This window comes from Cryptotermes secundus, unplaced genomic scaffold, assembly GCF_002891405.2.
Source record: "Cryptotermes secundus unplaced genomic scaffold, Csec_1.0 scaffold73, whole genome shotgun sequence".
Taxonomy (NCBI): domain Eukaryota; kingdom Metazoa; phylum Arthropoda; class Insecta; order Blattodea; family Kalotermitidae; genus Cryptotermes; species Cryptotermes secundus.
Window position 1 is genome coordinate 104,243 of NW_019738871.1, and position 24,230 is coordinate 128,472.

The following is a 24,230-nucleotide window of genomic DNA, read 5'->3' on the forward strand; positions in this document are numbered from 1 at the left end:
AAGTTATGTTAATATTAATGACAGTGTCACGATGTTTATATTATATTTAATTTCATGCAAAAAGTGTTTAAATAGAAACAAAATGCAGTTTATTAATATTTTGAACCACAAAGGAGAAGTAAACTCAAAATTTTAATTATGTGAACATTGAACCTGCAGCAAAGTACATGATCAATTATATATAAATATAAATCATACATGCAGCGTTTTGCTACCCAGTTAGCAAACTGCTGAACGCGAACATGACATGGATGAAGAGGCTGGCGAAATTTACATATGTGCAGTACAAATATTTATTCCAACAAACACTTAAAATAAGGTCGAGTATTTAATTACGATATTAATAACTATTAATGAAAATGATGTTAGTAATGAACGTTTCCATGCACTAAAAATAAAATACGAAAGTTTTTCTTTTGCGATTGCATACATATATCTACCTCACTGATCGATATTCCTTTATTTCAGATATAAATCGATTATTTCCAACAGGGTCTACATCTCTGGTTCCAAAGCCAATCACAGAATCACAGAAGAACACTCTGAAGACGAAGAGAACAGATTTCTTCGAAATATATGTAAACATCTACCAGTTTGTACGGTGTCACATCCTAAGAGACTGTTATATTCATCTTCGATTATTATGACGTGGCCTGGGCCCGAAGTTTCTTCTGATTTTTCTAAATCTGTAAACGTTTTTTGTTATGCTTCCGCCGAGTTTCAGTAAATATACAGGGTGTTTCACGACTTTAGGGCATAACTGCAGGAGGTGATTTCCTAGGTCTTTGTGATCAAAAAAGTTCATGTAAACATGTGTCCGATTTTTGACGGTTACGGAGTTATGAACGTTTTTTCATTCCCGTACACGCCCTCGTGTGAATCGCGTCTGTCAGCTGGCGGGTCGCTAATTTTAGCCAGCTACAGACAGACCGTTCTCTTATCTCGACACTTGAGAGCTACCGAAGGTGTGGTGGGTTGGTATGTCCGGCGCGGTTCACAACCGAGCGGCAGCCTGTGTTGCGGCCGGCGGTGGCATTTTCGAAAATCAGCTTTAAGCACCAATAAATTCAAATTAAAGGTAATTTCATGAAGTTAACTTTACAGTCATACTTTAAATGTATCATGTATTACGTTGGTTTATTATTTTGTTCCGTTTATTGTCAGTAATCGTTACCTTCTATTCTGAGTTTAAAACGGTCATAAGTCCGCAACCGTCCAAAATCGGACATATGTTTATATGAACTTTTTTGATCACAAAGACCTAGGAAATCACCTACTGCAGTTATGCCCTAAAATCGTGAAACATCCTGTATATATGTCACTTTCCCCCCCCACATTTACGTATTATACATGATCTGCAGAGTTAGCGGTAAGTGTATATGTTCAATAAGTACTGGCTCGTGAATGAGTTATGTCCAGTGGCGTAACTCATATACTTTTTTGTTCACGTAGGTATCATTTTAATTATTGTCCTCAAGTTTTATTCAGGTCTGTCTGGTAGAGGTAGGACGCTGTACCTTTTCAGTCTACGTGTAGTTTCGCTATTGTCCAGTAGGTTCACTGCTAGTGCATTAGTGTGCTTTTCTAATTTTCTTACGTATCTGGGATTCCGCTTTTAATTTCACCGAGCATTGTGTTCATTTGCAGATCTTCATGGATCCTGTGGCTGTTTACGTAGAAAGGTGCGTCCAGAATGGATTGGAGAGTTTTGGAATGAAAGCGCTGGAGAATTTCGATGTTTGAATTGGAGGCTTCAACTACTGCAGTCGATATATTTTGTATGGGTACAGACTGACAGCAAGTAATGCAAGTCCCAGTTTGCTTTTTGCACTAACGAACGGACAGCAACACATTCATACAGACATATCTTTGGGATTATACTGAAACAGTTTAACTCCCGCTGACTGCGTGGCCTTGAGGTACCTACATTTTGCGTCAGTACATTAGTGACATCAGAGAGAGAAACCTTGGAGCCTGTCCTTTCCAACTTGCTGGTTGAAAACAAAATGCCCAATTCTAAACAATCAATAAATGCCAGAAATACCGGAGCTCAGTCGGCATAGAAAAGGGATAGACTGCCAGGGTTCAATTCCCGATAGGGGAAAGGGATTTCATCTTCTCCACAGCGCCCAGACTGGCTCTGGGGCCCACCCAGCCTCCTATCCAGTGGGCACCGGTGTTAAAGCGACCAAGGCTTAAAGCTGACCAATCACTTCAATCTACTTCCAAGGTCAAGAATAGTGGATCAATGCCTCCATTTTATGAAGAAGACACAGGGCTAACTTTACCTTCACCGGAAGTGACGGAGAGATAGTAATATCTGAACTTCCCGTCAGAGGACAATGAGAGGTAAGTTTCATCCAATTAACATGAACGAAAATTTATATTAAGTGATACGTCGCTGGTGAAGGTTGCCGATGTTTTCAGGTCGCGTTTTCTAGGGCGGTGAAAATATGAGTCAATTTAAATAATTTTACGTCAGAATGCAGCACAGTTATCATGCAGAAATTTAATTAAAAGGAATGTGATTAAGTAGCTACATAAGTTAAAAAGCTCAGTAACTCAGTACATCATGTGTTCTTTGGATTAAGTTCATAAACATAAAGGATTACTTAAAGGGGTTGATGTGCATTTAATCCGTCTATACGTGCGTGTTATGCTACAGTGTAGTATGAGGGATTGCCAGCAAATAGGACACAAATGGATATAAAACGTAAAACACGTGAATCTCGAACATGAACAAAATATTTATTTCTCGACATATCTACCATCAACATTGATACGACGGATGGTGGGACAATTACAGAACGCCGTCACCTCAAAGGACACCTCTTCAAACTGGGACTAAGTAAGAGTCCCACTTGTGAGAGGTATCAAGAAGAAAATGAAACGGGCACAAATATCTTGTGTGAATGTGAGGCCTTTGCTTATTTAAGATTGCGCCACTTGGGTCAATATTTTATGGAACCAAGTGACTATTTGGGCCGCGCCATAGCTTAAGCGGTTAGTCGCTGGCTTCCCAACGCGGTGGCCCGGGTTCGATCCCGGGTTAGGTCAAGTGGGATTTGTGGTGGACAAAGTGGCACTGGGGCAGGTTTTTTCCGAGCACTTCGGTTTCCCCTGCCAATCTTCATTCTATCAAGTCCTGAATGACCAACACAGACACGGAATTGAAATCGAATTTCATAACAGCAACGGTGCATACGAAAATTAGGTACATAACATAAAGTACAGCTCTCATTAGGACATAGAACGTTTGATTAAACATTTTTCCAAATGGANACAAACAGAATGTGAATTGCTGAGAATATTCTACAAAAAGGGTAACTTTTTGCCCACGTGAGCGACTGTTGGTTCGTAAAGTACTTCGCCCTGTCGAGTTAACAAGGCGATGTTAAGCAGCATAACCTACAAGGAGTCCTTAATTCAGTTACAAACTCGTGCACATAACGAGACTGTCGGTCTAAAAGTATTCGGAACATGGGCTTGGCAAGGTTTTAATTTCAACAGAGCTAAAAACTGTACAAACTGACATTTTATTGCTAGTGGGGTGGGACTAAGTCCCTTGTACTGCGGCCACTTCTGGCCTATTGTACCAGCCCCAGATGATAGGTGAGGGTAATTGTGGAGCAGGTGGTGGAATGAATATTGGCAGGGGAAACCGAAGTACTCGGAGAAAACCTGCCCCAGCGCCACTTTCTCCACCACAAATTCCACTTGAATAGACCTGGGATCGAACCCGGGCCGCCGCGGTAGGAAGCCAGCAAGTAACCGCTTGAGCTATGGCGCGGCCCTTTGAATGGTCTTACTCAGTCTCTTCCAACGAATAATCAAGACGAAACTTATATTCCTTGTTAGTTGTTATCTGGCTTACATGTAACTCGCTTTTTAAACGTCAAAATCTCTTCTGCATGACTGGTTACGGACAATACATGTTTCCACCAACATTGGTCATCTTCAGGTGTTTCTAAAATTTCTGATGAAACCGCTGTTTATATCCGTAAGTTCAATTTTGGGGGGAATTTTCTCGTCTGTCCGCCCATGTGTCCTGTGGTGAAGGGCGGTTCTTATTGTGTCCTGTGTAGTGTACCCTAAAATCGAACAAGATCTAAAAGTTTGTGACGATGAAACATTAATACAAATATTTTATTTCTGGACATTATCCATCGCCCTCTTTTTATTCAAAATGTCATGTTTTTATTTTAAAACATACCGTTCAGGAGATGGGATTGTACGTGCGTCTTCGTGTAAAACGTACTCAGATGGGCCCAATTGATAGAGACAGTCCCAGTCTCCGAAAAGTTGAGTTTTCTAACAGAAACAGGTCTGCGTTTTAAATAAAAACAGGATACCGGATTATTATTATTATTATTATTATTTTACTGTAATTCGGTGTTCAACTTATACTGATACAGACAAGGAAAGACTATAACATAAGGGAACAATACAAAACAAAATACATACAATAAGCAAGGTACACACAGTGCAAATCCAAACATATAAAGACATACAAGGGTACGTCCAGGAACATAATATTGGGCCCCGAAATTGAACTTAGGGACGGAAGTTGAGCAGTTTCAAGAGCAAATGTAGACCCCTGAAGATGACCAGTGTTGGTACTGCGCGTGCGCCAGTCATATAAGAGGTTTCATAAAGCAAGTTGTATGCATGTAAGATGGTTAATAACTACCAAGGGATACATAAGTGACGTGCAGCTGATGTATGGTACGACCACTGATAATCAGAATGATCGTTATATGCATGAAGAGGGCGCCGGCTGCCGACCACTTCGCTTAATTACAAAGTCTGTGACGTAATGATGCGGAACTGCAAGAAAGTCTTCGTTCTCAGTTATTCAGTCCATCATTTCAATTTCAAGCCGGTTACTTCTGCAACTCAACTGCCGGAACTACAATCAGGAACAGGAGTTGCTCTTAATGGCAACATTACTGTTATATTCTCTTTACTGAAAACATCAGTTTTCGCGTCTGGTGCTTCCAGACGTACTTCAATACAGAGGAAGCCGATGAAGACGTCAATCGTGACGAAGATGATAATACTGTAGCGTGTAGAGGCGTTGCTATGCAACAACAGCGAGATAGGTAGATATACCAGAGCAGTTTCTAGGCAACGGCTCGTTTAACACGTTCCCGCAACAACAGACCCGAAAATGACAATGATAGAGCAACAGAGAAACGGTGTCTTCCGTGTGGTCCGTGCTGAGGGGCTATAAGCAAGACGAGGTTTAGAGCTTAGTCAGTTGCTACTCAGGCTGTGAAGAGAAGACTAGGAGGTCGGTGTGAAATGTTCGCGAGTCAGTTGCAAGAGTGTTCAGTCGAAAGTCAGGCTATGTGTGATGTCTGGAGTGTGTAATTCGGTGGACTGTTATAGCTGTGTTAACATCCGTTGCCAGGAAACGGTTAGTGAAGACTGTAATAGACTAAGGAGACCAGTCTTTGAGTGTCAGTGATCTGTAAAATGCAGTTACCAGTCGTGAATGTATAAGTGGGCAATAAATCGAGTCACCAATACAAACCCCGTCTATAATCACAGATACGTGACAATACCAATAAAAATAAACATATTAGGGTGACTGAGAGCAAAATAAGCCAAATGAAAATGTTTGGTCTATGAGAGAGGAAGTAAAAGATATTGCTGACTTACACCTGCCCGGAATGGAACCCAAGCCGTCCAATCGGTAGCCCCCCGCTATACCAACTGAGCTATGCAGACTCTCGTTAAGTAAACCACAAATAATTTTATAATCACATTATGTCGCTTTCACTGCTCACCCTTTGAGAAATGTACCAATAAACCTGCTCCCTAAACCGAGTTTTAATTTCAAAAGCGTTCTGACGATGCTGTATAACATTCTGGACTACTGGGATTTTGGACTCTGCCATCGTCCGATATTCTACATAACACAACGTTTCGGAAACCAACTCTGTTTCCATTCTCAGGGTGACGGGATGTGAGGCACATACTCTGCTGGATCCGTTAGAAAGATCTGTGTTTAGTGGTTGAGGTTTGCTCTTTCTAACGGACACAACAGATCCCACCCCCTCACCCGAGGACGGGAATAGTTCAGGCTTCCGAAACGTTGTGTTCTCTAGAATACGGGACGATGAACAGAGTCCAAAAATCAAGCAATTCCGAGCGACTGTGTTTTGTTTCAGAATATGTGCAGCTCTAAATTCAGTTGCATTTCATAGAACCTTCGAGTGCTACTGACGTGCATGAGGCTGATGACGTCACGCGTGTATTGGACAAAATGATGCCAAGTCCAGCCAATGTTGGCAACGATCAGATTTCCGTTATTATCATGAAATCGGAACCTTACTGACAGAAACGTGTTACGGTGTGATAATCAATCAATTGTTCATTTGCGAGGCAATTATCACGCACGCCATGCGAACCACTCAGAGCCCACTAGGAGGGTGATGGGGTGGGGGGAACCACGTGGTACTGCTGTTCTGCAAATAGCGCTACAGCTGCTTAGGATGCTCACCCAAATGATTGGCTTAAGAATGGCACAGGTGAGGATCTGAAAATAGGCGGTCATGACTTATTTCAACGTACTGTGTAAGCTGCTTGTAGTTCAGAGTCAGTACCAATTAAGTCTTTTAAAGACCCTGTAAGTAGGGTAAAAGGAAAGTTGTCCCTATGCTTACCTAATTAAGCACTACGCCATGAAGGCGCATGGGGGAGTGGATGTACAGATCCACGTTTTCTTGACCTTGGCACTACTTTGAGGTGAGATGTCAGTTTCACGCCACGGCCGCTTTACCCCCGAGGAAAGAGTCACCTGTACCCATTGGATAGGAGGTTGGGTGGGCCCCAGAACCGGTTCGGACAACATAGAGAAGTAAAAATTCTTGCCCCTACCGGGACTCGAACTCTTATCCCTCTGTCGCCCAGTCAGCAGCCAATCGCTATAGCGACTGCGCTGTCCCGGCTCTGACTGAGATCACAGAGCGCCGAAAGACTAAATGATAATGAGTAGAGAAACTGTCGTGACGGAATTCAAGATATTACAGTGGCAACGGCTTGCAGGAAGAGGACTAAACCCATGGATACCAGCAGAATAATGTGTTCCTAGTGAGATCCCAGTTACTGGATAGATGATTACTTGGTTCTTGCAAGACACTGTACCGACAGTACAGACTGTACGACTACTCTCGACTATGACTCGGTCATTAATTCCAAGGGCAGTAGTCGTCCGAAGAAAGAAGAAAGAGGAAAGCCCTCTGTGTTCTGTTTATATTCCATATGTGAAGGGTGTTTCTGAAAAGTTTAAACGGATAGGTAATCGATATGATATTAGGACCACCTTCCGTACGAAACACACACGTAGGAACTCTCTTATGAAAACTAGACCGAAAAGAGATCAGCAACAGATGGCACAGTGCGTCTATAGCATTCCCTGTGAATGTGGCAGAAGCTACATTGGCGAAACAGGCAGACCTCTGGCCGTGCGGCTCCGGGAACATAGGCATAACCTAAATGAAGGTCTTCTAGAAAAATATGAACTAGCTCAACATGCCTATGAAGAGGGACATAGGGTAGGCTGGGATGAAGCTAAGATTTTGGATATTGAAAGCCACATCAGGTATAGGAAATACAAGGAAGCGGCCCATATGGCATGCTCGGCCAACCCAATTAGCCAACCCAGTTTGGACTTTTCTCCCATTTGGATCCCCATTATCAGCAATGAAGTCACCAATTCACATAGAAGATCTGTATGACGTGATATATGCTTATATTCATTTCTATTAAGTTCTAAATTAGATAGACGTGATTTACTCCAATGTTGACGCTAGTTAGACACTATTAGTTTTTGTTACTAGTTCTTCTTTCTATTCCATGCCGTGGGGTCATGGACTTGGTTATGACATCCATACTTTACAAATCATTTCAGGGTGTCTTCTCCAGCCTTCAGTGTTTTCAACAGCCGTTTCCTGATAACGGATGTTAACAGTGGAGATTCTTCAGCTTCCCGCGCTCAGGTCCTTCCTGCCCGGCGAATATCCCGCAACGGAACTCACTCAATTCCAAATCAGCTGGAGTGGGGTCCTCGTTATATAGCTCTGGGGAGGGGGGGGACCCAACAGAAAGCACTATTCTAAACAGTTTTTATATTGCTATGGACGGTTACCTAGCGATAGCCCGCATAATGTTGACGTGTTTACCGGCCATTACCAAGCAATGGCTGTTGTCTCTTTTTTGTTTCGAGATATTTGCCTAGCAACGGGTCTATACGTCACAATATTAGATTCGACAGAAGTAGGGTACGTCCTAGGCGAAGAGCAGAAATAATTTGTGTCACTGATTTTCCATAACTTACTTAATGGTTATGTTTAAACTGATTATCGTATATAGAATGTCTGAAAATTGTCGCCTAGAAATTCCTAACCTCGGCATTGGACATGACTAGTCAGCTTGACGTCATGGCCGTTTTACCTTAAGGGAAATATCCCCCCGTAGACAATGTATGAGTTCCGATGGATCCCAGAGTCTGGACTCTGGACATCTTCTTCAGTCACTTCCGTAGCCTAGTAACTATACTGACCTATCCCGGCTCATAAAGACACACGCCACAACTGCCCATGCCTCACGTCTATCTTCAAGGAAATTAATACATAAAATCGAAATGTATGCTGGTTTCATCTTGAGTGTAGGAGTTTGCTCACCCCTGATTCTGTAAATGGTTTGTGACCAAATTTCACAGCGCAACCACAATTTTAAAGTCCGTAATTCATCGCAGCTCTTCGCACGAACAGTGCCTGTCCTTAATGCCTCAGTATCAGACTGAAAAGCATGGTTAACTTCAGTACCGTGAACCAGCGAAATCTGCCGCTCTGTGCCGCATTTGCCGGTGTGACCTCTGGGAGCACGCAACAGTTTCTGGTTCCCCGTCCTACAGCCAGAAAATAAACCGAAGGAGGGAAGATAAAATAATAAAGAAGGGTAAAAGGATGGAAGAAGAACAAGGGAAGGTGCATGAGGAAACACGCAAGGTAGTCCGAAACCCGGTGAAACGCTCCTCGGTCGATGCGTCGGTTCTGGCCGAGAAAACCTGAGCTCCAAATCCCGTGTAGGTCACTTACTCGCAAGTCTGGGCATCACTCTATTTGTATATTAATTTTCTAATGAAAAAAATCAGTAAAAATATAAATGATAACAGTACAGAGAAGAGTGCTATCTTTTGTGATGTGACGCCATGTAGTTTGGTACAAGTTCACTGATACTTAGGAGAAATGTGCTACCTCATCTTCAAGATTGAAAAGTAAGCGACAGACGTAAACAGCAACAAGATTAAGCAACAATGAAAACAGGTCGTTGTAACATAAGTGTCACACTGAATTGAGAGCTGAATTTTTTTTATCTGTCATTAAATAGAGGCTTAAATTCAGGATTAAAACTACAGAATGTGACACCACACACAGTATCTGCTTTTTACCTCCATGGCGTCGCATCTTGATAAGACTTGTAAATAAAAAGTTTAAAACAAAGCGATTCTTATTGGATATCAAGAGTTGTTTTGAAGTGAAGTCTGGCACACACACAGCTGGGGTACCGAACAATGCAGTTTTCAGACTACCCCAAAATAATCTCATTAGAACGATCAAGTCAGAGAAAATGGGGTGCGTGAAGCATGTAGCACACATGAGACACAAAAAGAACGCATACAAAGGCTTTATTGCAAAGCCAGAAATATGCAGCAATAGGAATATTTAAAAGTAGGTAGGAGGGTTATATTAAAACTAATCTTAGAGAAATATGTTGCAGTAATAAGGACTGAATTCATCTGGCTCAGGATTAGGACCAGTGAACACGGTGAAGAAACTTCGGGTTCCATAAAGTGTTGAGATAGTCTTGAGTAGCTGAGAGACTGGTAGCTTCTCACGAAGGATTCGACTCCATGGAGTTAGATAGATTGTGTTCATATCGAAGCGGTGGATTTACTCCGCAACGTAAACGGCTAGCTTCTGTAGAGGGAACAAAGAACTTGATACTGAAAGACATTCATCAGAACGTGATATTTTCTTCTGGAGCTCTAAGGACGCATGTAAAATGGAGGCTCAAAAGTGAGTTATTGAAAAAGCCATTCACGGAGAGAAATCGGATATTATTAATCATTCCTCAAGAGCAAAGCAACTCCCCGTCTCACCGGGCCAATGGAAATAATTCAAGCGTCACCAGGCGTCTCCGATAAGTGCATATCGCTCCTGCTTAGTATGCCGGGACTCCTGACTTCGATTCTCGGCCTGCAGCTCATGTCCTAATTATTCTAAACGATTCATCTGCAGAGAAAGAACGGAAAAATACTGCAGCGTGTACGCCCATTGCTGGGTAACGGCCTAGAAAAAACAACGAAACAACATCCGCTGTGAGGCAACAGATTCTTAATAAGCAAGTATACGCAGCCATTACTGAGTAACTCCTTCGCAAATAAACTTGTTGCCATGGAAACACTTTGAGTGCAACAATGTACGGTGTTTCTATGGGTTCCTACCAACAGGTTATACACGTAAATCGGGTAAGTTTGTAAGTTAGACATTTGTAAGGGAGTCTGTGAAGAGAGGACTTAGTCAGTGCAGTTGAGAGCCCGCAACAAACTGAGCGTGGAAGCTGGAGAATCTGCACTGTTAGGAACCGTTACCAGGAAACAACTGGTCAAGATACAGCAGACTGAAAAGACTTAGCGTGTGCTCTAGTGATTTGTAAAGCGTTGAAATTAGCGATGGCGCTATAATTAAATGAAGTCGCGAATCGTGTGTTAAAGTGGACAATAATTCCAGCCTCCAATCCAATCCCCATTGAGAGTCACGTGACAGTACTTTTAGAGTCTTCTTGGACACAGCCGGGATGGCGCAGTCGGTATAGCGACTGACTAAGTGTTGGAATACCGAGAGGCCGCAGTTCGAGTCCAGGTAGAGGCTAATTTTTCTAGTCTTCATGCTATTCAGACCGGTACTGGGACCCACACAGCCTCCTATCCAATGGGTACTAGGGGTAGCGCGGCCGGGTTGTGGAGCTGACCACTCATCTGCAACTAGTGCCGAGGTCAAGAAAATGTGGATCTATACATCAATTCCCCCATACGTGTTCATGGTGTAGTGCTTAATTAGTTAAGCACAGGAGAAACTTTACCTTACCCTTTTGACCCTACATACCACCCAGCACACCTCGGCCACATGTTACAGTGCACACCACCTCTTTCCCCATCATCATACCAACATTTCATTAACCCTTGTATATTTCGATTAATCTGAACATCGCGTTGCCTATATACAGATTGCGCTATCGGTGCTTCCTGTTATCATATGGTGGACATATGTCAAGGTCTTGAGGGTACTGAGTCTGTAATTCCGTTTGAAATGGGGGGGGGGTGACACTGACATCTGGCACCTTGGGATTAATGTTTGCGCAGTTCGGATGAGAAAATTTGGCTCGAGGGGGGGAGATGAAATTAATTTTGGTACACCCCTGTTCTAATATATCCACGAGTCTTAGGCAGAACATTTGCAAAGAAATGAGTCACATTACTAGCCTACTACTGAGTGTCACGCAGGCGCAATATGCATCTCCAAGGTCGTACAGGATCGTGCCGAGGTGACAATTCGTGACGCCTGGACCGCAGGCTACCACACATAGCACAACAGTGGCGAGGAGCGACACAGTTCAACATACATGCGCGTAGTTTCCATATGCGTTCTGCGCAACCTTCGGCTCCTAATTTGCCTTGATCTTCAATTATTTGAAATACCGTGGCACGTAAACCCGTTGGCAGGCGGCGGCTGTACAGCAACCGTTGCTAGGCAGCGGTTCGCAAACAGCAACATAGGAATGGTGTTTTATGTGCGGTCCGTGCCGAGATGTTATAAGCAGGAGAATTAGTGAGAGAGTGGAGTGCAGAGAGTGAGCTAGAGGACTGCTGCGGTTCAGTGCTTGTGAGCTGCTGCAGCTAGAAGATGGTAGCTGAGGCACGGGGACAGTTGGGGTACTCAGAGCAAGGGGAACATCCGCCGCTAGAAGAGATTAGCAGAAAACAGCTGAAGACACAGCAGACTGTACTCTAGTGAAACGTAAAGTGCGTGAGTTGGTGATCTGTTACAATTACTTGTAGTTACGAGTTGTAACAGTTAAATAAATCCTATTATCAATCCATGCCCGTATACAGTCAATCAATCACGTGGCAATAAGAATCAGTTCTATCGCTTTTATATGGACGTAAGTATCGGACAATGAAAACAGAAAACAAAACAAGAATTACAGAAACTTAAATGAAATCTATGAGCCGAAAGGCGAAATGCACTTGGATAGAATATGAAAGGAATGAAGAGACATTAAGAGAATTAGCAATAGGTTTTGGAAAGAATTAAACGCCTGATTTCCAGTGATACGACACAGAACGTAGAGAAAAAGAAAAAAATGGCGGAGACACACAGACAGCAAGGTGATCTCATACGCTTCCCTTCATTTTGCAAAATGAGGAAAGTAGTCAGAAAAAAAAGAGAAATGATATTGGGAAAATTTTCAAGATGCAAACCCAAGTGGGTTCAGCATGTCAGAATGTAAAGAAACAGAATTCTGAAAATATAACGAAAATACAAGATACACGGATCGAGGTACCGGGTAAAGATCACTGAAGATGCAACTGGACCACTGAGGCCGAACACAGATCAACACATGGCCAAAATATCTGACTTCTGGATGACAAAAGGGCTAAATACTGCGTGCAAACTTAAAATGCATAGAACAGAGAGGACACGTGTGTCTTCGTATTTCGTGAAATATAAACATACAGAAAACCATTTCACACAGAGCTATGTATTGGTATGTGTGGAGGCCGCTTCGAATACCTCCACCGTAGCCCTGCGAGTCGCAGAAGGCGACGAAAAGGGAATGCAGTGTCTGGAGGTATAACTGGGCCACCCTGTCCCTGGGGGACATAAATACAGGGACCTGGTTCTTCAGTTTGGGGGTTGGACACAGCGCTGAAAACCTCGCTCTGTAAAAAAATTGTTGTTGCGAAATCCAAAGAATTGAAAACCGGGTAAAATCTGGCAGAATTTTCTAAGGAAGGATACGGCTCAAAAATGGGCTGTTTTGATAGTGCTAATGATGATGATTTGTAACACCGCGTATTCCAGTGCAACTTCAACGTTTCGGAGGAATGCAATGCCTCCATTTCAATGTCAAAGATTAAGTTTTGCAAGGCAAGAGCAGAAGCAGAACTCAATCCTGAAAATGGAGGCGACATGTTCCTCTGAAACGTCGAGCTCACTCCAATCTACAAGCTGTTACAACTTGAGAGGCCGCACTTGATAATCGTCGGTGTGCCATAAAGTTTCTATTCCTGGCATGTTCAATAATGAATATTCCTTGAGTCACGTGACGGAAGCCTATGTAAGGGCAGTTACTTCTCTAACCTTCACAGTCCTTACAAGGCTTTCAGAATTACAAAGGGAAATTATCGTCCTTCATTTTACGGTCTTCCCATGGTACAGCAGAGATAGTGTAGCGGCGGTCGAAGGCACATTCATCCGTCCCATCTGCGAGCTCAGTTGCACGGAACGTTGCAAGTGGACATCAGAGCGCTTCTGAGAAGTCACGGGTACTAGGTAAGCTCTGAAAACAAATTCTCTTGGCTAAAGTTGCGGTAAAGGTTTTTTAATTTATATTCGTCAGGTGTTCTTTACAGATATCCAACAGCTCACCGGCAATCATAAGATTATGTTGCACCGTTCTGTTGAACCTTTCGCTTAGTATCAGTCAGTTCCACATCCTCGTGTCCGACACTAAGCATTTGGAAACAAGATACGCAACATAACACAAGAAGAACGCTACTCACCACCTCGCACACTCATGCGCCTTGAGGTGATTATATATTGTCACGCGTATTAGTGATTTGTAGACGAGGTTTGGATGGTGAATAGATTTATTGGATACTCACAAGGCGTAGCTACAAATAATTATAACAGTCTGAAGATTACTTCGCCAGAGCAGACGTTCTCGGGTGCGATTCCCGCGGACCGCATTTTACTGTCTCAGATCCATGTCAGTATAACTACAGCTATATGAAACCTGAGACCACGCTCTGTCTAAGGAAGATAACAAGAAAATATACAATAACAATTGTGAGAAAACATGCACAGACCTGAATCTAAGATAGAAAGGGAGGTTTAAATTTTGTGTAGCAAATCTAGCAAAGAAAACCGAGACCTTGAAAACCAATGCATAGGATTAAATGTAGAATTTTGTGCCTGCCGCTAGCGCTATCTATGAATACTCGTGACTAAAGCCTTATAGAAACCTGTCACATCATACCGATCTCCTTGAGTTGGTAATCTCATTACTGATAAGGGTGACCCAGATGGGAGAATTATCCAAATTGGATTGGCTGATTGTACGGTCTTCTGTTTATCACATCTCATCGAAATGGTAAGAGTTAGGGCTGGGGCACACCAAGGAAACTGGCAACCGCAACGCAACCGCAATTTTCGAGAACTGTTATCAGCTCGAGTTGAACACATGTTACTGAGATCTCAATTCAATTGTGTTCCACTCAGGCTGATAACAATTCTCGGAAATTGCAGTTTCCAGTTTCCTTGATGTGCCCTCGTCCTTACAGACGTCTTACAGAAATTCTCTGCCTCCTCGTTTGGACCTAAAAGTCCCTCATGTATATGTATATATTTGTCACCAGGTACAAGAACATGGACACACTTTCCAAGGACCTCCTCCAGGAACTAGAGTGTCCTGTCTGCATGGAGTACATGCTGTCACCCATAACCATGTGCGAGAAAGGCCACAACATCTGCAGCAACTGCAGAAGGGTTCTGACCAAGTGTCCGACCTGTAATCAACAATTCATCAACGCCAGGAACGTATCCCTCGAGAAGCTGGCCCGAGATATGCAGTATCCGTGTATCTACAGGAAATCCGGTTGTAAGAAAGTCATTTTCCAAGAAGAGATATCAGGACATCAAGCAGAATGTCCTTACGGTTCCCATATGTGTCCTTTCGCAAAACTATCAAATGATAACTGCAAGTGGGAAGGTGCGGTTGCTGATATCAAAGCCCACATCCGATCTGAACATCATGGGCGTCTCAGTGTCGTCAAGGGAAAGCAGTCAATCGTCTGCACAAATTACACTTACTGTAGGGCGCTGTTTGCCGTTGGCGAAGTTTTCCTGTATTTCTCCAAAGTTAAGGACGGTGTATTCTACATCTGCATCCTGTATGTTGGACCAAAGGAGAGGGCAACAGACTTCAGATACAAGATAACGATCACCACAACGGACAGAAGGGAAACAGCGTCAATGAGTTTGATGACCAGAAGCTTCATGGAAGATATTCAGGAAATATTTGGAAATGGGAATTGTGCTTTTTTCCATTATAATTTTGTTATGAATTGTACACGTGTGTTCAAGGGGCTACCAATTGAAATTGAAATTACGTCTGTTGACAGATAAGTGATATTTCTTGAGGGTATTAACTCGAAGTGTTTAGATGGGCACTAAAGAAAGCGAGACAAGTGTAACCGGACTTACTCAGTAGAGGTGACTGTCGTTGTACACTGTTTTGTTATCCGCGTGTTCCAATCTCTGTTGTCTTATTTCAGTGTCATGCGCAACATCAGCTTTCCACTAGCAGCTACTGCAGAGGCCGCTGCGCATGCCCAGTGAGTTGTGCGCGAAGCTCCCCTCACTCGACCGCCTCTTTGGTCCAGTGGTCAGAGTTCCTGGCTACAGATCCAGAGGTCTGGGTTCGATTCCCGGCGCTACTACATTTTCTGAGAAGTAGTGGGGTCTGGAACGGGATCCACTCAGCCTCGTGAGGATAATTGAGTAGCTATTTCAAGGAAATAGTGGCTCCGGTCTATAAAACCGAAATTAACGGTCGTGGGGATTCGTTGCGCTGACCACGCGACATCCTATATCCGTTAAATTTGGCACTAACTTCGCCGACAAATGGCAGGCGCTCGGTCGGTATAGTTCGCTTACTGACTCAAACCATGGAGTTTGTTTTTGTTTGTTGCTCCCCCGACTTCGTCTAGNGAGTTGGCCCCCCCCCCCCGCTCCTTCACTGTGCTCAGTTCAATGCGTCGCCAGTTTTACATATCCGCGTCGATTTTCAGGAAACCAAATTCCGCGTATAATGAGTCACTTGTAGTTAAGTAAGACCAAAACGCGTTAACCAAAACCTTTAACTCATGCAAGTGAAAATAAATATGAGTTACGTTAATGAATGAACATTTGACAGAAAACTTAGTAACTGAGAATATAAATGGTGGATTCATGGAGGGAAAGGAAGGAAAATAAAGGAAAATATAGTAAAATTCATAACGATGTACTTAACAGTGTCTGCTCGTCATCATATGAAACCTATAATTATGTACAAAATAGAGCAGGATGAGATTGGCAAAACATGTAGCATGCATATTGTGATAAAATGAGTATACAATTTTAGTCAGCACTCCTAAAAGAAAACAGTTTAGAGACCTGCAGGTAGATGTGAGAATACTATTATCATGTGACTGGAGTGACTATAGCCGTGGTCTGGTTTGTCAATTGGAATTATTGGTCACTTTATCACACATAACTCGTGATTATTCTTTACAGATCACTGTCACACACAGACTACTGTTCTCAATCTGTTACAGTCTCCACTAACCGTTGTTTGTTAGCGGCTTCCAACAGCGGACCTTTTCCTTCCTCTGGGTTTCCGAACTAACCAGACTCAGACGGTTACAGCTGTCCTCTAACTCACTCACGAACCAACTCTTTCCCCTCCACTGACCCCTCAGTTGTCCTGCTTACATCTGTGTGTTAAAGTGTCCAATAAACCCGATTAGCAATCCAAACCGCGTCTATAGTCACACTCAATCACGTGACGATATGAAGATTTTTAATATTGGAGAAGAACCCTGACTCGCGTTACTGCTTTTACAAGCTTGCGATTTCAGAACACAGGCGGCGTGGTGTGGCTAGCGCACACCTCAACTCGGTGTGTGCGGTGAATTTTAAACAAGGGCCTGTGTTGGAACGTAGGCTATGCGATAGGAAAACATTAGCGCTTACATATCGCGCATTCCGAAATCGCGTTGTGGAATATCATATGGAGCAGGTCGCATACTTGAAAACAGGGGTGTACACTGTTCGCAAACCGTGTTTGCTGAAACCACAGACATGTAACCAGATCATTATGTAAGTCTTCAAGATGGTCACTGCACACTGCTTTCCAACACTATGGCACTTTGTAGTCTTAAAAGCGACACAGATGTTTCGGAGAAACATTCTGCCTCCATCTTCAGTGTTCAGTTTTTAGGTGGGTACTTAATCTTCAGGGTCTAAACAAAAGGTAAAAGGCAAAAAAGGTAAAGCTATTTCTCTAACAGGCCGTGGAGGCCCATAGGGTCGTGAGACGCCGAGGCTCCCACATCTTCTAGACAATTGGCACACAGATGGCAGTGAGGTTGTCAGCTTTATGCACCGGCCGCCCTTTAACCCTCAGGAAGATTCTTGGTACTCATTTCTGTTAGAGGCTGAGTCAACCACAGGGCCATAGTTCGGTTGGAAGGATTAGGTCAACTGAGAAGTTCAATAACCTCAACGGGAATCGAACCTGCGACATTACGGCGTGCAGCATAGTGCCTCAGCCAACTACGCTATCACGTGCCCCGCGAAACAGAAGGTAAAAGTAAAAAAGTATCGTACTTAATTAAGCACTATGCCATGAAGGCATGGGGAGTGGCGGTATAGCTCCACTATTCTTAACTCGACACTAGATGGAGGTGAGCGGTCAGCTTCCCGTCCCGGCCGCTTTACCTCCGGAGAAAGAACCCGCGGTAACCACTGGATGGGAGGCTGGGTGGGTCCCAGAGCCAGTTTGGAAGCTATGGAAAAGAGAAGGATTTTGCCCTTGCCGGGAATCGAATCCGGGCCGTTCAGACTGTAGCCAGTCACTATAGCGACTGGGCTATCTCGATTTATGGTCGAAACAAAAGCAATAACTAACTGGGAATTTCCAGAACAAGAGCGAATACGTTTTATAGGGATGCAGTTCAATTTTACAGAAATCCTAAGTAATAGGCTGTAAATCTACGATACACCGAGCTGGCACTTCAGATAGCAAACGATGTCCGCTGCAGAGTAACGGCTCAACAAAGAGAACCGTAAGAAATCATTGAACTCGCCTTTCGCAAGCAGAAAACCCCAAATAAATTTCACCTCAAACCATTATGATACCTTCAGTGTTCTTGAATTTAGATTAACATCAACATGTTCCAGCACATCCGGGGCACGTGGCAGCGTCGTTGCTTGATTCACTATGCTACAAACCAGAACGTCGCAGGTTCGATTCCCGATGAAGTCACTGGACTTTTCTTTTCAATTTACCTAATCCTTCTAGACGCATTATGGCCCTGAGGTCGACTCAGCCTCTAACAGAAATGAGAACCAGGAATCGTCCTGGGGGATAAAGGGTGGCCGGCGCGTAAGGCTGACAACTTCACCGCCATCTGTGAGCCGACTGTCTAGAGAGAATGTGGAAGCCTCGACGTCTCACAAACCTATGGACCTCCACGGCCTGTGACAGGGATAGCCCTACCTATATTTATGTCCGAACACATCTGAGACTGATGCTTAATATTTTGGTCTGGGGCCATTTGATGTTCTCTAAAAGAACAAGAAGGGTCAACAGTAAAAGCGTTCGGGAAACTCTGGTTCAGAACAAGGTTACAGCCCTTGATAATATAGACGCTGCCATGTGAAGTTTAGCTCCGACGATAATGGCTGACAAACACCTATGTTCTGTTTCAAACCAAACGCCGTCATAATCAATATTGTGACGCTGCTAATACACGCCGTGAAACTTGTTCATGGATTACACAACGTACATCGTGAACTGTATACAACAAGCAAACAAACAAACTCCGTGATTTTAGTCCGCAAGCGAACTATACCGACCGAGCGACCGCCGCTTGTTGGCGAAGTTCAATGCCCACTTTTACGGATAGAGGGTGTCACGTGGTCAGCGCAACAACTCCCCACGGCCGTTAATTTCGGTTTTCTAGACCGGAGCGGCTATTTCCTTGAAATAACTCCTCAATTATCATCACAAGGCTGAGTGGACCCCGTTCCAGACCCACTACTTCTTAGAAAAAATCTTGTAGCGCCGGGAATCGAATCCCGACCTCTGGATCTGTAGCCAATAACGCTAACCACTAGACCACAGAGGCGGTCGTGAACTGTATACTGCCATACTAATTTATAGTGGACACTGGTCTGCGCAGAAGGGGAGAGAAGATGGGAGTAGTGGGGGTACGGACATTGATAGGGGAAGAAGCGCTAGTACAGAGTAGATGTAAATCTAATTAACTGTTAACTACAATGACATTTATTGATGTAAGATTTCTTAAGTTGGGACTACATACTTTTCACTGACCAATATATCCGTTGTTTGGCTGCTCACAGTTCAGTAAATCCTCGCTAATCCGGATCGAAATATGAAAAATGCTGTTCACAGTTGAGTACGTACTTTAAAAATATGTGGTGGTGTTTAGGTAGACAGATGTGTTGCTTGTCTGTTCAGAGTAAACTTGACGGTTTCATCAGACCTGCATCATTACGTTCAGAAACGAATACAACTTATGAGTCCTCTATCCATGAATAAATATACTGTTCTTTTACGGTTTTTAAATAAAGGCTCTACAGTGATATTTTATTTATTTTCATCAGCACTGCTTATATCATGAAGTTTCCATTTTTTAATGTTATAAGTTCTTTTTGCGTTTTAGGGCTCATTTTTGCTTCACTAATCCGGATTGTCGAGGGTTTACTGTATTTGTAGTATATTTAACAACTATCCCAGCAACAATATTTATATTATAATGTAGCATGTAAACCCGTTGCTAAGAAATTAATCTGTAAACAACGCCCGTTGCTAGGCAACAGATTCCTAACAAGTACCAAAGAACTAACTGGGAAGTGGTGTTCTCTAGGCGGTCCGTTCAACACCATCGTGACGGAAAAACAGAAGAACTGTTGGAATCGACGTTTTCTGTGCGCTCCGTGCCGAGATGTTATATATATAAGTTAGTGATGGTCACCGACCAGTAAAGACGTGAACACTGAAGATGAGGGATGTATGGGGTTGAAAGCCGTTACCAGACAACGACTGATGAAGACACAGCAGACTGAGAAGACTCAGTGCGTGCTGTAGTGAATTGTAGAGTGCGGGAATTAGCGATAGCGCTATAATTCTTTGTAGTTACAAGTTTTAAGAGTCCAATAAATCCAAGTACCAATCCAACCGCCGTCTATAATCACGCATACACGTGATAATATCTTACTTAGCACAGGCATATACTAAGAACCCACGGATTAATGTTAGTTAGTATCGAGACACGGAAGTGTTCACATCGACCTCTCGCACGCAGTTGTCATGCCAAACTACACGCCATCTAGGAAGTAGGTTTGTCGAAGTGGACTCGACACGACCATGTTTACTGCGCAGCCGCAAATCCAGCAGCCTCCGTAAATTGGCAGGACAACACTGTAAAATCCCGATGCACACGTACTCAAACAAAACGTATAGTTCAAACGGGCGGAAAAGTATAATTTGTTCATGGCCGAACATTCTCGCGAAAAGCATGTGGTTATTACATTAAATTAATTGTAACTTGCTATGCCAGACTGATCACTATTGACTCATGCTTCTGAACGCAGGAATTTAATCGTATGCTATCTAAAATGCTTCACAAGGGATGTCCAAATCATATGTATTATAAACATACTGCAGCTACGTTTGAAATCGATTATCAGAGTTAGTACCGCCTCCAGGCCAGGACAATAAATAACATAATTAAGATACATGATATTGTGACATGTTGACCCTACCTCCCCAGCTGCACGTAGCGGTAGCGTAGCGCTCGCGTAATAGGCGAGTAATCACCCCGCATCCTGGTAGCTATGCAACGCGCAACGCGCGGTGACGTCACGAGCGGAGCCGAAGTGAACCGAGCGGAGCCGACGTTAGCCGAGTCCCCGCGACCTTGAAGCTATGCAAAGCGAATCAACAGCGGTGACGTCACCGAGGGATATCGCGGTTGCTAGGCAGCAGTCAACAACTCCGGACAGCGTGGCTAGCAACACGGAATCAGACGACAATTGTCCGATCAAGGCTACATAAGGAGCAGCGAAGGCTATTCACAGTCAGTCAGCCAGTCAGTGCGTTACCAACGAGTTCTCAGTTCGCAAGTTACGAGCTACAGACTCGTGTGCGATAACCAGTGATAACCAGTTATATCTGGAGTGTGTAATTCAGGGAGACTTGTATAGCTCCCGCGTTATTAATACGTGAAGACTCTTGAAGATAGTGTTAAGAGATTTTGTTGTAGGGTTTGTAAAGTGTGGAAACCCGTAATATTGTGATAATTAATTGTAGCCGTTATTTGAAGATTGTTAAATAAACCAATTAACCATCTCTACGGCGTCTTCAGTAACGAAACACGTTACAATATGTAAAAAAAAGTTGTAGGACGTCGTCGCCTCTGGAGCTGAGCCCTTCTTGAGATGCCGCCAGTCGCTCAGCTACTCAAGAATTTCTCAACATTTTATGCAACCCCAAGGTTCATTACCTTGTTCACAAGAGCTGTCCACTGTCCCCTATCCGAGCCACATCGATACCATTTTAATATTGTCCACCTCCTACCTCTTGGTCTTCTTAGTATTCTTTCTGACTTTCCACCAACATCGTATATGCAGTCCGGTTCTCACCATGCGTGCTACATGCCCTGCCAACCTCATCCTACTTGACTTGAATATTCCAAATATACTTGGAGAAGAGTACAAGTTATGAAGCTCATCATTGTGCAGTTTTCTCCAACCTCCTGTCACTTCATCTCTCGTCGGTCCAGATATTCTCCTCAGCACTCTGTTCTCTGACACCCTCTGCCCATGTTCCTCCCTTAATATCAGAGACCAAGTTTCACACCCATACAGAACCACAGGCAGAATTATAGTTTTGTATATTCTAATTTTTATGTTTTTGGACAGCAGAGAAGACAAAAGGCTCTGGACTGAATGCTAACAAGCATTACCCCAGTTCAAACTCCTCTTAATTTCCTACTGAATCAAGTTTTGATTTGTTACTGTCGTTCCCGAACATCCGAACCGTCTTTCAGTACTAAGGTTACGTGTCTTATGAACTGGTAACAAAGATGCGGGGTGTAGCTACGAATAGATCGATAGGATTATTACGTACACCGAAATGGAAAATCAGGGTTTTGAGGTGTTCTCTCTGATGATGTCAGTGTTCAGTGCGCAGCCAGCGCCTGTCTGACGCACGCCACAGCCGCAAATCGTAATGAAATGTACAGGAAATTCTAAACATGAAGTAGCGCTAATATTCAGATGTGCGCATGCGCATACTGTGACGAATGTTGCGTGTAACTAAGCGCCAAATGAACACGTGACATCCCTGTGTGGGCTCTAAACCAAATGATTACTTGTCTGCTGAACCTCTAAGCGTTCATAACAATTCAATCAGTTAGTGCGCTTGCGGTTCAACACATGCCAGAACAAATGTATGGGATTTCAATGTGTGAACAAACTGACGATTTGGTTTGCATCATTCAAATGTCGATTTTGGGTTTCATATACCTGATTTAGTATTGTAGCATGCAGAGTTGTTTATAGACAAGGGCTCTGTAAACATGTTCCCGCGGCAACGTATACTCGTGCAAAAATATAGGTATTATTGAAATGGTGTTTTCTACTCGGTCCGTGCAAAGGGGTTAGGACAAGGAGCTGGGGTCGAATACCTCCATCGTGACTCTGCGAGTCGTAGGAGGCGACGAAAAGGGAAATCTCAAATGTGATACAGTCAAATATTGTCGCAAGCCCCAAGAAACACTGCGTTGGCAAGGGCCAGCAGCATATACAAAAGTCAGACCCATCCTCTCGTCAGAGAGGGTGCCCCACAGAAACAAGACCGTAACTGTCGAGGAGGAATAAATATCCGGTCATGAGCCCCAGGAGGGTGCTCGATACCAAGACTTACTGACTGACTAGCCGTCAGTCGCAATGTGACTTTGACCTTGACTTTGAAGAATAGTTTAGTTGGAAGTGAGATGCCGTTCAAAGAGGACTTGAGCCCGGAAGCAGAAGCCCAGCCATTGCCAGAAGCCGTTAACAGGAAAAGTCTGTTAACAAACTGAGAACACTAGCGTGTGTGGGTAACAGTGAACGGTAAAGTTGGGAGACTAGCGATGGAGCTATAATTACTTGTAGTTACGAGATAAGTGTATAAGTGGTCAATAATTCCAATCTCCAATCCAAATCCCGCCTATAGACACTCACACACGTGACAATATTATATCTGCCTGATATTTCATGTATTTATACCGCAATTTATATACTTTAAGAGTAATACCTTCTAGGATGTATGGCCACACAGTCAGGTAGAAGTTCAACAGTGTTTCGCACGAAAATACTGCCTCCATTTTCAGGGTGAGGAGTAAAGTAAAGCAAGCAGCCAGAAAGCAGCAAACGCCTTGTGGCAACCTCATATCCAACATTCTAAGTATTTAACCGCGCTTGAATTCTCACTTCGTAGCCACCAGCAAAGTGATTTAAGTATGAAACCACTTTTAGTATGATTTAAGTATAGTAAAACATTCAGAACAGCCCCTAGAGTACAAGTTGCATGACCAACAAATCCGGATTCGATTCCCGGAGGGGTCTAAAGATGTTTGTCTTCTCCATAGAGTCATTACCGGCTGTAGGACCCACCCAGCCTACTATCCAATGGGTCCAGGTGTGTTCCTCCCCGGCAGTAAAGCCATCTTGGTGTCAGGCTTACCATTCTTCTTAATCTACTCCCAAGGTCACGAATGTGTGGAGCTATACCTCCACTCTCACATGTGTTCATGGAGTGATGCTTAATTAAGCACAGGGATAATGAGTTCTTGACACAAACGCCGCCGGATATGACCATGTAAGTGGATTAATCTGGCTCAGAATAGGGACGAGTGAGGGTGCTCGATATTAAGATGGTGACCTTGCGGGATGAATTCTCAGAATTAATGCGCTTATGAACTTTGTCCATCGTCCGGTCTTCTAGAGACTAGAAAACACAACGTTTCGGAAACCGGATCTGTTTCCTATTTCAGATGATTTGGGGGGGGGAGACACCTACTCAGTTGAGGCCTCAACAGA

At 43.5% G+C, this 24,230-nt stretch overlaps 2 protein-coding genes across 5 annotated transcripts in view; one reads left to right on the forward strand and one right to left on the reverse strand.

The window, feature by feature from the left end:
• The window catches only part of LOC111871049 (chondroitin sulfate N-acetylgalactosaminyltransferase 2), a 365,067-nt gene that overhangs the window by 68,699 nt on the left and 272,138 nt on the right, over positions 1 to 24,230 (reverse strand). The window lies entirely within an intron of this gene.
• On the forward strand, positions 7,085 to 15,781 carry LOC111871045 (E3 ubiquitin-protein ligase sina). Of its 2 annotated transcripts, none has more exons than XM_033754082.1 (2): positions 7,085 to 7,098; positions 14,714 to 15,781. In XM_033754082.1, the coding sequence occupies exon 2, from the start codon at positions 14,724 to 14,726 to the stop codon at positions 15,480 to 15,482; it is 759 nt and encodes a 252-aa protein (XP_033609973.1). In that variant the 5' UTR covers positions 7,085 to 7,098; positions 14,714 to 14,723; the 3' UTR covers positions 15,483 to 15,781. The 2 variants fall into 2 exon arrangements, with proteins under 2 accessions (XP_033609973.1, XP_023719547.1); XM_023863779.2 differs by lacking the exon at positions 7,085 to 7,098 and adding an exon at positions 13,521 to 13,628.